This window comes from Rhinolophus ferrumequinum, chromosome 4 (assembly GCF_004115265.2).
Source record: "Rhinolophus ferrumequinum isolate MPI-CBG mRhiFer1 chromosome 4, mRhiFer1_v1.p, whole genome shotgun sequence".
NCBI classification, from domain to species: Eukaryota; Metazoa; Chordata; class Mammalia; order Chiroptera; family Rhinolophidae; genus Rhinolophus; species Rhinolophus ferrumequinum.
The window spans coordinates 7,523,858-7,540,263 of NC_046287.1; the positions used below are offsets into that span (position 1 = coordinate 7,523,858).

The window sequence follows — 16,406 nt, forward strand, 5'->3', positions numbered from 1 at the left end:
GGGACCCACACCTCAGTGATTCTAAAGCTCCCCAACTAATTACAAAGTGTAGCCAACATTGAAGACCTTTGAGTCAGAATATAAAGAGCTGGGTGACCAGCAGCGAGTCAAGGGCTTTCCTACCTTGTCTAAGGACCAGGTTCCTCGTTGGACTTCACATGTGTGTTTGTTCTTATGATCTCAGTGTTTGACCCCACACCCCCAGAACATTGGCCTGGTTTGCTAATGTCCACCCCTGGCCCTCCATGCATTCTTGCTAACTGACAAGTCTGGACCTGGAGTGAGCGGGGAGAGAATTCTCATTACACCTTCAATATTTTTTATTTTCTTCTTCTTTTCTTCTTCTATAGTGATAAAGTTGCTTCTATAATTTAAAGTTAGGGACAGGGACACCCCAACTCTCTTTTCTATCTAAACTCACTCCCTGGGTAATCTCATCCAATCACTTGGCTTTCAATACACTCTGTATGCTGACGAGTTCCAATTTGATGTCTCCAGTTTGGACACCTTCCCTGGACCCACACTTGTACTTCAAAAACTTACTCTACTTGCATGTCTAGTAGGCTTTTAAAACTTAACATGTCCACATGTGAGCTCCTGACAAACCCCCTCCTCACCACCACTATCAGAAACGCCCCTGTCACAGTCTTCTCCAACTTGGTTGACGGCAACTCCATCCCTCCAGGTACTGAGGCTGAAAACTTTGATATCTTCCTTGACTCTTTCTCTACGATGCACATCCAGTCTGTTCTTGTTCATCTTACTTTCAAAATCCTGTCCCTTGTACTTTTTCTTCCCGTACATTGCAGCCATGTCTCACTACTTCTACTGCATCACGCTGTCGCAAGCCACCAATATTTCTCAGCTGGGTGATTGCAACAGCCTCTCCGCTTGCTTCCCTTCTTCTGCCCTTGATTTCCTCGGACTCATCTGAAGACTCGTTGGGAGCTAGCCAGTACAGTATGCCCACCAGTCCCCAAAGATTCATAGCTCTCCCACATGCAAATATACTCACCTCCTCCCAAGCCCCCACAAGTTTCATCCCATTAGAGCATCAGCTCAAAATCTAGAATCTTGTTCTCTAAATCAAATGTGGTTAGGGTTTCCAGGGGGGAATTCCCGCCCGTTCTCAGGAATTTTTTCTGCTTTCCCGTCCCGAATCCTGAGAAAAGTTGGTTGGGAAATCGGGAAAATTCGCTCCTTGAACCCAGGTAGTTGGTAGAATCGGCCGTCACTTTGTGGAAACGATTCATCATGGAGACCAGAAAACAGTTTATATCTTGGGATTCAGGAACAGGAAAGTAAAAATAATTCCTGAGAACGGGTGGGAATTCCTACCTGGAAACCCTAGGTGTGGTGTACTTGAGGTTCCTTATATGTAGCTCCTTGGGTAAAGCTCCTCCGGAATGGTTTCTCTTGACCTGAAGATCTATGAAATAAAGGACAAGTTATCTGCCTCCAACAAAGATGGCTCATGTGCAGTTGGGTAGTTTTTCCAGCCTGATTCCTTTCAGCGAAAGACTTCTCTTCATTTTGTAGTGTATCTATCTCTTTTAGTTCAAACTGGTGGTGTTTCTACAAATACAATTCTCTTAAAAAGTCGAAGGTTTTTTATGAATCTCATTTGGATTTTTCCATTTGACAAAAACTCATACACCCAGACTTTTGTCTACTTTGGGCTTCTGCTAAAACCGTTGAAGGGATAACACACGTAAGCTTCTGAAAGTTTTGTTCTCTGACTGAATGATTCCCTTAGACCATTCTGATGCCTTAACAAACGCACCAACAGCCACTTTCTCCCCTTCTCAGCTTCCTCTTTAGATCAGGCTTTCCTCATACAACTCTGATTTGACCTCTTTCAGGAGCCACTTCTTAATGTTAGCATAGTCTGCCACTTTGAGACACTGGGAACTTCCAAAACCAGCAACTCCTGGCTCTTTGTCTAAAAAATAATCTTTCATTTAGGTTCTCTCTTTCCTCTCACATTTTATTACAAACAGCAGGAATAAATTAAGTAGGATCGTCAACATTCTGCCTGGAAATCTCCTTAGTCAGCTCACTCAGTTCATTAGGTACATTTTCTACTTTTTACATCACCACAGGTAACAAACAACGTTGCTAAGTTATCTACTGTTACATAACAAAGATCCCTTCTTCTCCAGTACCTGCTAACACGTTCTCTAGTTTTACATTGGCAGCGTCCTCAAAGGCTAAGAGGTTTCTACTAACAGTCTCTTTAATATTCCTAAACCTGTGCTAACATTCATCTCCAAATCCTTCTACCTTCTGCCCTGTGACCAGTTCCAAGTTCGTATTTTCATTTTTGTTAGACTGCACCACACTTCAGGTACTAAAATCTATATTAGTTATCGACTGCTGCATTACAGTTTATCCCAAATTTGGGAAAGGAAGCAACGATCACTGGAGGCCATCTTGAAACCTGACTACCACAGTACTTAACTACCTAACATACTACATATCTTATTTGTTTACTTTGTTAGTTGCCCATGTTGAACAAAAGCTTCATTGTCTCAGGGCTTTTTGGTGGTTTTATTCACCACTATATCCCCAGAGCCTGCAACAGTGCCTCGTATATACCAGGTATTCAGTAAATATGTTTCGAATGACTGAGATCAGACTATCTTTCTTGGCTTTTCTTGTAACGAGGTTTGGCCATGTAAATTTTGACCAGTGAGACGTGATCAAAAGTGATAAGTGTGATCTTTAGGTTGTGCACTGGGAGGAAACAGACTTGTCCTCCAGGTTCCTTTTCTCCCTCCTCATGGGCTGGATTATTTATACGTTCAATGCAGATACTGGAAACAAACTAGAGAAGTCAGAGTAAAAGCCTGGACCTTTGTCACCACAGAGTCACTATACTTGTCCTGACCTGCATAAGCCAGGACTGGTTCCTAAGAGACGTTGTCTAAGCTGTTTAAAACACAGTCATTTTGACTCTCTATTGCAGATGAACTTACAGTTTAATATAAGTTACATAAGTGTGTGTGTGGGTGCTATCTAGAAGTACAATGATGCCTGAAAATAACCCAAGGAAGTAAGATAATGGCCAACTACTACGTAGAGAATGACAATTTAGACCTCACATAGAGTACCACATCATAGGGGTATACTACAATTTATCCATCTCTGGGTGGTAGGCATGTGAGCCGTTTCTAGTTTTACACTTCTATGAATTAATGCTCATATGAAAATTATTGCTCATGATTGGTGAACACAGTGCATTGTCTATATATGAAAATGTTTAGCTTTAGAAGATTCTGCCAACGTTTTCCAATAAAGTTTTACTGCTTTCCAAGCCTACCAGAAGAACATGAGAATTTCAGTTGTTTCACGTCCTTGGCACAATAGGTTTTTTTCCTCTTTCATTTCATCCATTCTGTTGAATGTATAGAGGTATCTCATTGTAATTTTAATTTGCAATTCCCTCATGACACATGAAATGGAGCTCCTTTTCATATATTTATTAGCCATTTGGATATTTTTTCTTTGTGTAAAGTGCTTGTTCAGGTGTTTTGCCCAGTTTGATTTATTTTTTTGAGTTTAAATAATAATGATCATTACATTCATTTGAGTATACTATGTTGGATATACGGTATTAAGCACTGTGAACTTAATGCGTACAAAAACACTATTCAGTAGGTCTTATGACTCTCACTCCCACTTCACAGTTGCAGACGGAGCCCCTGAAAAATTCAGTTACTCGTCCAAAGCGTTTCGGTTGCGAGTGATGGAGCCAACATTTAAACATAGGTCTACCTGACAGCCTGAAGTTTGGATGGCTAAGCCTTGGTAGATAACAGAGAAATCACTCACTCTCCTCAGACTGCATAACTTCATCATCTTAACCATTTTCAGGAATTGTCATACTGATACCTCAAGGAAAGTAGCCAGCGTGTTGGTGGGCTGCTGAGGACAACTCAGAAGAGTCTTGAACCCTAACCTGTGTGGTGTGTAGGTGGGGAATTCTAACCCCAAATCACACTCCTGGAAGCATTAAAAGGCCATGGGAATTTCTAATATGACTCCTTCCCCAAGTCAAGTCAAACAGAACCATAGATTTTATCCACAGAAATGGAACTCTTGTCAGCTTCCAGAAGATATTAGGGGTGGGACAGTGTCACAAAATGTCTATGGAGCACTCAGTGCCTTCTGGTTATGCCAAGAGAGCCCCAGCTTCACTGGGGACTGTATTTCTGTGCCAGGTATTCATCTGTTGGTAGGTGAAACTATATATACTACTTTATTTCTATTCTGAAAGGAATTTCAAGATAAAATACACTAAGGATATAGCTCTGTAATGTTATAGCAACGGAAAGCCAAGAGCCGCTGAAACTGAAGTTAACTCTTTGAGGACAAATTTAAGTATTATTAGAAAATATATATAAAGCTCTTGCATTGACAGCTCAAAAAAATAGCTCCCATTTATACAGCATCAAGGTGCAATTGGTGATCCACTTTCACATGTTATCTCATTTGGCCCTCACAAACCCCTAAAGGCAGACCGGACAGGTGCTGTTATTATGATTAATATTTCCGTCTTCCAAATGAAGCAACCGAAGCTCAGAGAGTTTCAGTGGTTGCCTGAGGTCACACAACTCTTAAATGGCTCTTCTAGGTGTCAAGGGTAGGTCTTATGCCTTTTTCACTGCACCACACATTCTCTTACCTACCTGGTCATATTTGGAAAGAACTGGGAACGCTCACAAAAGAGTTGGCTTAGAATTAAAATATCAGAACAGTTAGGAGTTCCCTAAGAGAGGGCATTTTGGGCACTGTGGCTGGGTAAAAAAAAAATGGGCAGCACGGTGAGAGTTTCTGTTTGATTCATGTTTTCACAGCTAACGTAACCGGTCAGGGGAATCTGAATCTTAGGAAGTTTTTTCAAAGTTAAGGGGAATCCCTGTCACCGCTGCGGTCATCAGAGGTCTTGTGACAGCTACTCCACGGTGCTAGAAGCCATACACGGAAGCAATTATCTATTCCTCAGATGTGAATTTACAAAGAAATTCAGTCATCTTCCAGATGATAGAGATATCACTGAAGGCATATTTCTACATTCCTCATGTCCTCAAGTGACAGTACATATTGTCATCAGAAAAACGCAGGGAACTAAGGTACACCTTTCCATTCTTAAGTAGAATTCTTTGTGCTATACTCTAACGCTCACTATTTGAACACTGTTAAAGCAAAGGAATTCTAACCTAAATTAGTGTGTGTGTTATTCATGAAAATTTGACAAGTCCTACAGAGTACTGTCTCTGTATGGATCATTTGGTCCTGTAATTACAGGGGTGAATGTTGGTGTGTTAAGGATTTTATTCATCTTGGTTCTGATAAGTTTAGAAATGTCAACACAACTGTTTTGGAAAATAATATGCAGCTGCCCATTGGGAAACTTAAAATAAATGAAAAACATGCCAAACCCTGAATTTTGTCAAAAGATATACTTTGTCACAATCATCTTCCAAAATGTGCAAAAAACTAGACTTGGACTCAGAAGATCTAAATTGAAGTTCTGGTTTTGCCACTAACTTGTTACACAATGCTGGCAAGTCACCTGACTTCTTTAAGTTTGTTTCTTCATGTCTAAAATGAGGTGGTCAGATGAACTTAAACATAGATCTAGAATGACAGGTTTTTGTCTACCCCCCACTTGGGCTCCAGGGTCGGACAGAATGAGTGGTACATGCCTGTCATTTATTAAATATTTCTTGCGTGGACTTAAGGTGACTTATTATATAATTATAGCATTCCATGATTTTATGGTATAAATTTGAAGAATTTCTAAAGAATATGGAATTGTGAAGATACGAATATCTTCAAAAGTGCACACACACACACACACACATACAATGAGATGTCAAGTATTAGGTGATTTTTACATAGCTCCCCTGTTAGAAGTGAGGAGAGGGGAGCTTTACAAAACTGCTGTCCTAAATCCATTGGGTAAATGTACCTTTCCACTGCAGAATCAAATTTAAGGAAACATGACTTTTTAGAATTTTCAAAAGCTATTTTCATTGAGATGCTTTGTGCTAAGCCAAAGCCCAGTCTACATCGCTCTACCCACACATATTTATTCACACTAATGAAGGACCAAACTCAGGCAACTAATTTACAACTCAGACATATATTTCCATTTACTTCCTTGAAAGAGAAAAACACACTTGGACATGTTAGCATTAGACCAAAGAGGCTTTTTTTTTTAAAAAAATTAAATTTTATCTTCGCTCACTGGGCTAGCTAAAATTGCTCAATGCAGTCCTGATTTGCCATTTTCCATCAATGCCTTGTTTTACAACATTTTCCTTTGCACCTCTGTTTGAATCCTCCTTTACTTTTCACTCGGCTTCCCTTGTCCCTAACCAAAATGGTTTTTGGTCAGATTCAACTCTTTTACCTGACGGACTGAATAAATGATTATCTCCTGGAGGCAGTTATATTTGAAGAGAACACCTTTTTCTAAACAAATCTCTAATTGGCCAAAGTTCAGGCAATTTAACAATCTCACTCGATTACAGGTGTTGCCCATATCCCTCATAACACGTACTAGGTAATAGTCTAGTACAGTGGTCCTTCAAACTTTTAAAGCTATAGAACCCTTGCTTCAAACAAAATCAGGCAGCAGTCCAGTGTGTAAAAGAGATAAGGACTAAAGTACTCTGGCTGAAACTGGGATAGGGATCCAGAACCTTCTTCTCTCCACCAGTCATCGCTGTAGAGGCGCACATCCCAGAACAACCCTGGGGAAAGGCCAGCCCATATTCTCATACCAGTGCACACACCAAAAATGAGAGAATGGGTGATGTGCAAGCAGATAACACTCTCCAGTCACCTAAAGGTGCCTAGAGATGTCTATTGCAACGGTAAAGCACATTCATACTTTTAACACTTTGAGAATGCAGCAAAGTGAGAAGTGAACAGAATAAGCAATTTAGATTTTGCCTATTATTCTCCATTTCTATCTCATGGTTGAAACTTTGGCGTGTTACATTGTTGTGTTGTAAAATAAATATGGTCAAATAAATGTATAGTCAGTATTACTATAACTAGCTCCTTCAATAGAACTGGTTTTCCCCTAATTTGGGTTTTCCCTTACTCAAACTTTGAATTTAATCCAATCACCAAAACAATTGCTTTCTCCTCTGAAACAAAACTTGCAGTGGTGTTTTCCCAGCAGAAACGATTTTGAAGACGGCCTCCAGAAAGACCACCCAGATCTACTTTCTGCATTTCTCACCCTGCAGGCAACTCTAACCCAACAATTCCCAAACTCTTTCCCCTTCCCCCCCAAACATGTCCCTCCTCCTGGTTCATGGTTAAAAATTCTGCCATCTCACCATTCACAAAGCTAAAACCGTAGCCACCATAAAAACAGCACCATTAAATTCCTGGGGCTCTAAGCGAGGCATGTTATATAAATCAGGATTTTTCAACTTCAGCATTACTGATGTTTGGGGCAGGTTGATTTTTTATTATGGGGGGGGCCGTCCTGTGCATTGTGGGGGTTTGGCAGTATCCCTGGTCTCTACCCACTAGATGCCAGTAGCCTGACCCCACCCCCTTCTAGGTTTCACAATAGAATTGCCGAATGTCTGCTAGAGGCAAAAATCGATGCCACTAGAGAACCCCTGATGTGGACTATGTCATTATTCGTCACAACACCCCACAAAGTAAGTATTGTAACTTGATTGCACACGATGCAGATGTGAAAACTGGGCCTCGGAGAAATGAAGAGAGTTGGCCTTGCTCATGTGGATAGGATGTGGCAAAGCTGGTTTCAGAGTACTGTACACACTGTCTCCCCTTCTCTCTGGCCCTCTGGTGCTCAGTTTCCCTTGTATCTAGTTTGTTGTCTAACCATGTTAATGTTTCACTTGGAATGTCTTGATTCTCTCCCTGATTTCTATTTCCCAAGCTATTGCCTTAGCTCAGACCTGTATTTCTTTCCTAGATTGTAATAACTGGGCTCTTAATTTATCTCGCAGATTTCAGTCTCTTTGTTTTTCAATCTCCCTTTTACATTGCCGGCAGAGCTAGCTTTCTCCAACAGATGTTATCACATAAATGCCCTGTTGAAAAACCTTCTGCGATTCCACAAACCTATAGAAGAGGTCTTGAAAGATGGTCTTGGGACCAGCAGAATCTCCTGGCAACTTGTTTGAAATGCAGATCCGTGGGCCTCATTACACACCTATGAATCAAAAACTCAAGGGTTAGGGCCCAGAAGTGTCTGTTAATCCACCTCCAGGTGGTTCTGTGGCTCAGGGAATTTTGAGAACCCCTGGCCTTCTTGCGAGAGCTCTCACGCCTTCGGGTGCTATAGAAACCCTGACTTCCTTTTCTACCTCGTCCCTTGTCCCTACCTTCTCCCCTCCTGTCCTATGCCACACACTTGCTCTCCCTTTAATTTCACTCTTGCATCAACTCGCAAGCCTGTATTTCTGTTCTAAGCACCATACTACAGCGAGACCATCCAGCTCCTAAGTGGCTGGCTGGCCTGGGGCTGGGGTCCTCCAGCTACACCACCCCGCCTGGAGTTAGGTACACGCCTTGTCATTTTAAGTCAGAAACCACTGCTTGTCCCCTTCCTGGTGAATTCCTGTGCCTTTTGTGGCTCATTCTCAAATGTTCCCTTCCCTTGAGTTACTCAGAGGGCTAATCCCTAGTTTGCCTGAGCGTCCCCTGGCTTTCCACACCCTGCTGTTATCTCACTCCTCCCATGGAGGCATTAGCATCTGTTTATCTGTTTCCTAGAATACAGCTTGTGTGAGAGAAGAGCCTTCTATCATTTTTGGATAGCCAGCATTATGGCAGTGGTGACCAACCCAGCACACATCAGAAGCATCCAGGAGCTTTTGAAAAATACCCCCTAAGCGTACAGACGCAGAATCTTGCAAATCCGAATTCTAAAAGATGCCCAGGCTAGAGTCGACCCATTGCACAGTGCCTTGCACAGAGCAGGTATTTAGCCGATCTTTCTTGAATGCCTGATCAGTGGCTTAGCAAGGCTGCCTACCCCTCAGCCTGCTTCTCCAGTTTTGTGTTTTTTGATTTCACTTTTTATTTCACTCACTGCTTTTCATTTCACTTTCCATTTCCGTTCCCTTGGAAGTACTTGCACAAGGTAGCGGGCGGTCATCACTGATACAGGCGAATTTTCGTTTAGATGATTTTGATTATTGGCCTAATCTTTGGCATCTGAAAGTGAATGCATTGTTCACAGTCTCAGATGTCCTGCAGTAACCTCAAAGTTAAACAGCCTCTAAAGTATCTATTATCAGGATCCCAGACACCTCGTGGCTACTCACTGACAAGGTGTCACGGCTGATCAGTTACCTTGACAATCCTCTACGGTTGGTCGTGAGAGTTTAAACCGACACACCTGTAGAGGCCGAGCCAGCTTAACCCAGCAGGGGCGGGCGGGGCGGCTGAACCCGCGACCCGGTCAGGGGGCGCCTGCGTGGAGCCCGAACCGGGGAATCCCCGGGAGGGGAGCCGTCTGCAGCTGGTGGCCAGAAATCGAAACTCTCAGCTGTTGAAACCTCTGCCCTCTTCTTTAGGATCGCATCTGGAGACTCGCTCAGTGGCCCAGCCCGCAACCCTCCCGCAGCGGCGGCGCCCGGGACCCGCGGGCTCTGAACCATGTACACCCGCAGTAAGGTGGGGGGCTCCAGGCTCGGCGCCTCCTCCGCCGCCGACCCAGCCCGGGACCCCACTGGGCAACGCCCCGAGCCGGACCCGCTGCAAGGCCCCAGGCAGGGTGCGGAGGAGGGCCCCAAGCGCCCTTCGCGGGAGGGCCCGGAGCACGCGGGCCCGAGATTGTAAGTATTTAACCCCCCGCGGGGGGTGGAGGGCTGGGCCCCGAACATACTCATAGGCACCTCCTTTGTCATTAGAGTTCGAAACCACAGGGGCCCCAAAACAGGGGTTTAGAGAGAACGAAGGCTCATTTGCCTTAATAAAAGCGCACTTATAAATTGAGTGTGCCAGTCTGCGTTCCTTGACTAAATAAATATCAGAGCCCCCATGCCTTTCAAAACCACTGTTCTCCTGATTCTGGGGCCTGGCTACAGGATTGAAAGACGTGGGTGTGTAGAAACTGCCTGGGCCTCTTCCTAATTTTCCAGGTATCTCCAGGACTCATACTCTGAAAAGTATCACAATTTTTTTCCTTCCCCTTTAAAAAAATTGGTGCCGTAAATGGTACCTCCACATCAGCTGCAAGATATGGGGGAAGAGGGAATCTGATATGGGTAGGTCCACACGCTGCCTCTGGGAGCAAGCCTGCATCCCAACTAAACTCCAGGTGAAGTTAGGACCAGAGGAGTGACACGGAGAGTAAGGACGTGACTGAGTTTCCTGTCACTTCCTGATGTTGAGGAGGGCTCCACACAGGCACTATTTACTCTAGATCTTTGACTCAGGGATGACAGTTGGTTTCCAGGAAACGTTTGTTATGCAGATTGTCAGGGGTGCTCTGTTTCTGCCGGATGGAATGAGCTTCTGTAACTCAACAGTAGGGTTTGTGGAGACAGTCTTGCTTTTGAAGATTGCCTCTGTGAATTGGCACTTTCCAAATGGTTTGCTTCATTTTCAGTTTCCCCTTTTCATCGACTTCTAGTCACATAAAAGACAATGGTTCTAAGGAACAACATATAACCTTATGACCAATAAACACATTTTCTTTCATAAGTACCAGGCTTTTAATATTATTCAGTTCAAGTTTACCCTTAGTTGGGGTGGATTATCTGGGTGACTTCAGTGAGAGATTGCTGTCCCTCTCTCCCCCGCAGAATAACAGGTATCTTGCCACAATCAGAAGCATATTAATTTCAAGTAACCTACATCTCTATAAGCTGTAGCATTTAATGTAACAGAGGTCGTGGACATATAATTTCAGGTTGATGATAAAAACACTCTACCTGCCTTTTTTCGTATTAAACAGCATCTATTTAGACATAATCATTTAATTGCAAGCTCATCTCTCATAAACACGAGCAACGGCATCTATCTTTTTTCTTATTTGATTGTAAATTGCCCTAGAATCTTGCTGGATCAAATTGCTCAGAAAGGGGCAATTGTCTAAGGAGTTATCGAGACCTCAATACCTGAAGACCTCACTGCATACTATTTTGTGATTTCTAGGGTCTGCTAATAGACCATTAGAGAATACCTGGGAGAGTTCAGTTATCTTCTACAGGATCCTCTCATTTATTTATTTTCATGCGAATCAGTTGCAATAAGCGGAGTGTTATAAGGTACATTCTCTTTTAGGTGTTTAATATCAAGGTCTTGTTTGGACCACTCTGAATTCTTAGATCTGCACTGGTCACTTATATCTGCTGTTTATTCTCATTTGTCTCCTTTAATGGAAGTGGGAAACCAAGGAAAATGGTTGAATTGCAAATAATATCTCAGTAAAAACAACAACAAAAAGCCATTAAGAAGGTTTGAGTTATTGCTTTGGAGAGAAATTAGAAGCATTTTCTGATGGAAAATCAAGAAAAGGGGAAGAGAAAATTAAGTGCTGAATCAAGCTTCATTTGCTTACTCTCACTATGAGCTTATTTATATGATAAAGCCTTGAAATCTGACCAGATACCCTCTCACATGTCCATGAAGGAAGCCCCAGTGTGGGCAGAGGAGGATGGGCTTTCATGTCTGGCAATATCTTGCCCTATCGGGGGTCACCTTTCCAGTACCTTGATGTGTTCACTAATCGGGAAGCTCCCCAAACCTTATTGTTCAATAATTTTTATTCACGCTTCATTGCATAGGCATAATTGATTAAATCACTGGCCACTGGTGATTGAATTCAATGCCCCCGAGGTGGAGGCAGGGTGGACCTAAAAGTTCCAACCCTCTGATCATGTGGTTGGTTTTTCAGACCAAACAACTCCCATCCTGAAGCTTTCTAGAGGCCCACATCAGGAGTCATCTCGTTAGCATATCAGCAACACTCTTATTACTTGGAATTCCAGGGAGTTTAGGACCTCCAGGGATAAAGACTAAGTGCTTATTTTTTATTATACCACAGAAGTTTAGCCTCTGTGGCTGCCAAGGAAGCTTGCTCTTCAGATCTCCTTCAAAAGAACTCGCTGTGAGTTGCATATTCAACTGACAGCCCACCTGCCACCCATTTGGATGCATCACATCTTTTCTTCTGAGAGCACACTTATTCTGCACACTTCCAGCCAGTGGCAGAGCATTCCAGGGTACTTGTGCCAGCCCAATCCTGGTCCATGTGGGACTCCTCTTTGGTCAGCTTTTGCCAGAAGACTCCCCATGGAGCTATCTAAGATTTCCTCAAAACAGTGTAGCAGTCTATGGCTCTTCCTTCTCAATCCTGCTTCCCTTTTTCCTGCTCGTATTCTCCAGGCTTTCCCTGCCTACTGCTGCTAGTTTCCCTTTTATCCTTCACTGACATTCCCCCCAGTACATCTCTGCAGGTCTAATCCTTGATGCATCTTTATGTCTGCTTCTTGGAGAACCCAGACAGATGACACAGCCCTTAGGATGCACACACACCCCTGGCTACACAGCTTAGACACTGTGTTCTTGAACTGGGGAAACCTACTCTTGTTTCTTATTTCCTCCCTTGGGTCTCAGGGGACATTCCCTAGCTTTCTTGCTCTAACTTCAGTGCTTTTCACAGCTTGTTGTGCTGCATGTGGGGAAGGAAATAACCCTGGTAACTGATGCTTTTGTTTTCCTTCATCCTCAAACTCTCAAAGAAGAATGAGAGTGGGCTTGATAAGACCACTTATTAGTAGCCAATCCCTAGTTCTCTCTCTTTTCCCCTTAAAGAACACTGTGGTACATTAGTATTAAACATTTTGTAAATGTAAGATGGGATATAAGGTGGGATATATGATAACCTAATTATTAAGTTACAGTACTAGTTCAATTTTTGTAAACACTACTATTAAATGATTGTTGGGTATGTTCTGAACCCTGAAGTATAATTTCTTATGTCTAAAACAGATGATGAAAAATTTGTTCAGTCGTTCTTGACTCACCTTGTTTGAATCCTAGCCACATGAAATAGTCTTAAATGGAGTGCCAGTCTTGCAAACTTATGAGAACCTGGAAGAACTGCTTTCACTATTTCTTCTTCACTGCAGTGCTCCAGGTTTCTCTTCTGTCTCTTCTTATGACTGTGAGGAAATAAGCTTTTTCCTGTAGATGCTAAATGGCATGCAAGCATCAGGCCATTCCATCTCCCTGGAGACAGAGAGCTGAATAATGCCAAACTTCCTTTCGTGCTATGAAATAATCGTACATAGGAAGGGAAAATCTGTGATTGATTTCTGATGAAACTCTTCTTATGACTCAGTGTAGGTGGCTATTCATTAGGGGACTCTTAATTCCAATCTCCAGGCAAGGCTCATAAGCATTCAGAAAGCTTATGAAACAACAGATGGTATTTAACAGATACTACTACCCTGTTTCCCTGAAAATAAGACCTAGCCAGACAATCAGGTCTAATGCGTCTTTTGGAGCAAAAAGTAATATAAGACCCAGTATTATATTATATTACCTTATATTATATTATAATGTATTTTATTATATTATTATATTATATTTTGTATTATATTTTATATTATTTTATTGTATTGTATTATATTATATTATACCTGGTCTTATAGTAAAATAAGACCAGGTCTTATATTTTTGCTCCAAAAGACACATTAGAGCTGATGGTCCGGCTAGGTCTTATTTTTGGGGAAACACAGTATTTAATGAATTTCTAACTTAATGATAAGGCTCAATGAGCTGGGTAGGTGCCTCAATGATTACCAGATTCTACTACCAAACTAATCAATAGAGCTCTGCCTATTTGACTTATTTTTGAAATGAAAAATGTAATGAAGTATGGCAATACTGTGGTAGCATCCAGTGAATCAGTTGTGACCTGAGAGAGTGAAACTGGGTACTCCGAGAAATGAAAACCAAAATAGCAATAACTCGATCAAATGTCCAGCTCTTAACCATGCACTAGACCTTGTGCCTATTACATACATTGTTAAATTTTCTCTTCACAATAAATGTATTGCTACTTTATAGAGAAAACAAAACAAGCAAACAAACAAAAAGAGTCTTGAGAAATTAAATATATTTCCCAAGGTCTCAGAACCAGCATTAAATCCAACTGAATCTACCACCAGTCTGGATCCTGAACATGACACGGGGCTGGAGGCGGGAGTGACGGTGCAGCTGGCTAATTTCCTACCAGCTGCCATATTTTCACATCAAGAAAATAGAACTTTATTGGCTAGAGGTGCTATAGAAACAGAATAAGATATTGGTTTACAGTTTTTAAATGATTCGGATAGAGCAGTAGTTCATAGTAAGAGCAAAGTTTCTGTGGGGTCCTCTTTGCTGCTTTTCCTAAATGACAGCTCGGTGGGCTTGCATTAGAGCAGTTCTCGAGTGTCACTGTCTCTGGGCAAAACCTAAACAATTTGCTGCCTTCCGGTGATCTTTCAGACTTCTGACCATTGCCCAGAGTAAATGAGTCATTTGATATTCATGAGCCATTTCATGTATGGGTATATATGAGTTTACATATAACTGAAAAAAATTCGCAAAACAGTTTTCGCCCTTACCATATATGTGATAACACTCTTGACATTTTCTCTTCTTATTCACTAAAAATAAACTTTCCATTAGTGGCTTACCACCTACAGTTTGAAAAGCATAATTCGATGCAGGGCAGAAGAGATTATTGGAGTGAATGGAAAGAGCAGGCATTTGGGTTTGATTAGATCAAATTTACCCTCCTGTTTATGCAGGAAGGTGTACATTATGGTTCTTTTTAGAATGAATTTCCCAGTCTTCTGCGCTAGATTCCTCTCCTTATTATGATATGCATTTGCAGTCTGCCAAGTCTTGGGAAGTAATCATTTTTGTTCAAATACAATATCATCAAAAATGAGCGGGCATTTCTCAAAAAGCCTTTGACAGCTGAAATAGTGAAACAATAAATCAACAGTACGATGAAAGCTTGAAAACACATAATACCTATAATAACCAGTAGACGCATTGCAGAAATGAGAAAAAAAAAAAGAAACTTAGTTCAATTAGGCATTAAGGTTCCTTACTTCAAAGTCAGTAGAGTGCTGTAAGGTTATACATATTGTTAAGGTTAATTGCATCTATTCAGGATGTATTTGAATCTGAAACAAAAGCTTAACAGGAAAAAAGAAATCATCAAAGGGAGAAGACTGCATTTGAAGGGTCTGTTCTATATCAGAGAATCAACCGATGATGGCTCCTTTGTTCTGTAATGTTTATAATTTTTCCCCCCAAATATGAACACTTAAAAGACAATCCATTAAAGCCCTGTAGAAAAACCGGAAGACATTTACTATCATTAAACCTGAAGAGCTAGTGTCGTATAGTGATTGTTTTAGTATGGAATGAGTGAGAGCAGAAATGCTGGGCTACCTAACCTTGTAAGAAAATCTCAGCCCCTAAATCTTTAAATATTTCCTCATTTAAAAAATCTTTGGAATATTTTTCCTTGACTGTGAAAGTAAAGCCGTATCTGCTTATTATAAACACTTCAAAGTCCTACAATTCCCATCCTTAGAAATAAACACTTCGAAGAGTTTGATTCAAAGACATTTTTATCTTTAATGTGTAGGTTATGCTCTTTGGCTCGTATGCCAAGTAGAGAGTCTCAAGGTCATTGTGCCCTTTGATTTCCACTTCCAGTAGAAGGCAACGGGTAGAAGAAGATAAGTACTCTTTCTAATCATTATTTTAAAATGTAATTGCTCTTTATCATACAGGCAGATACTGTTTTCACATTGGTTTATTGTCTAGTAGTTGTATAAGGAAACAACTCTTGTTCTAACAACTGAATGTTTGATAACATCTTTGATGGGATACTCTTTCCAAAAATGTTTACCTGAATAACCAGTCATGAGGCAAATCATCATTTCCTCAAATTCAGATTGTGAGGCATTCTAAAAATTTCCTAAGACGATTTACCTGGTGTATTAGTCAGGGTTCTTCAGAGAAATGAAACAAATAGTACATATACCGTGTTTCCCCGAAAATAAGACCTAGCCGGACCATCAGCTCTCATGCGTCTTTTGGAGCAAAAATTAATATAAGACCCGGTATTATAATATATTATAATATGATATTATATTATATTTATTATATGATATGATAGACCTGGTCTTACATTATAGTAAAATAAGTCCAGGTCTTATATTAATTTTTGCTCCAAAAGACGTATTAGAGCTGATTGTCTGGCTAGGTCTTATTTTCAGAGAAACACGGTATGAAAAGGCTTAGTATAAGGAATTGGCTCACATGACTATGGAGGCGGAGAAGTCCCACAGTCTGCTGTCTGGGAGCTGGAGACC

At 41.4% G+C, this 16,406-nt stretch overlaps 1 protein-coding gene across 2 annotated transcripts in view; it reads left to right on the plus strand.

Annotated features, from left to right (window-relative positions):
- Positions 1-9,379: 9,379 nt before the first annotated feature.
- EPSTI1 (epithelial stromal interaction 1) overlaps positions 9,380-16,406 on the plus strand; it is an 82,793-nt gene continuing 75,766 nt past the window's right edge. For both annotated transcript variants that reach the window (XR_004422810.1, XM_033103881.1), the window contains exon 1: positions 9,380-9,845. Coding sequence is in view for 1 of the 2 variants with exons in the window: in XM_033103881.1 (XP_032959772.1) it covers positions 9,667-9,845 (179 nt within the window). In the remaining variant the exon portion in view is untranslated. The remainder of the gene's footprint in view (positions 9,846-16,406) is intronic.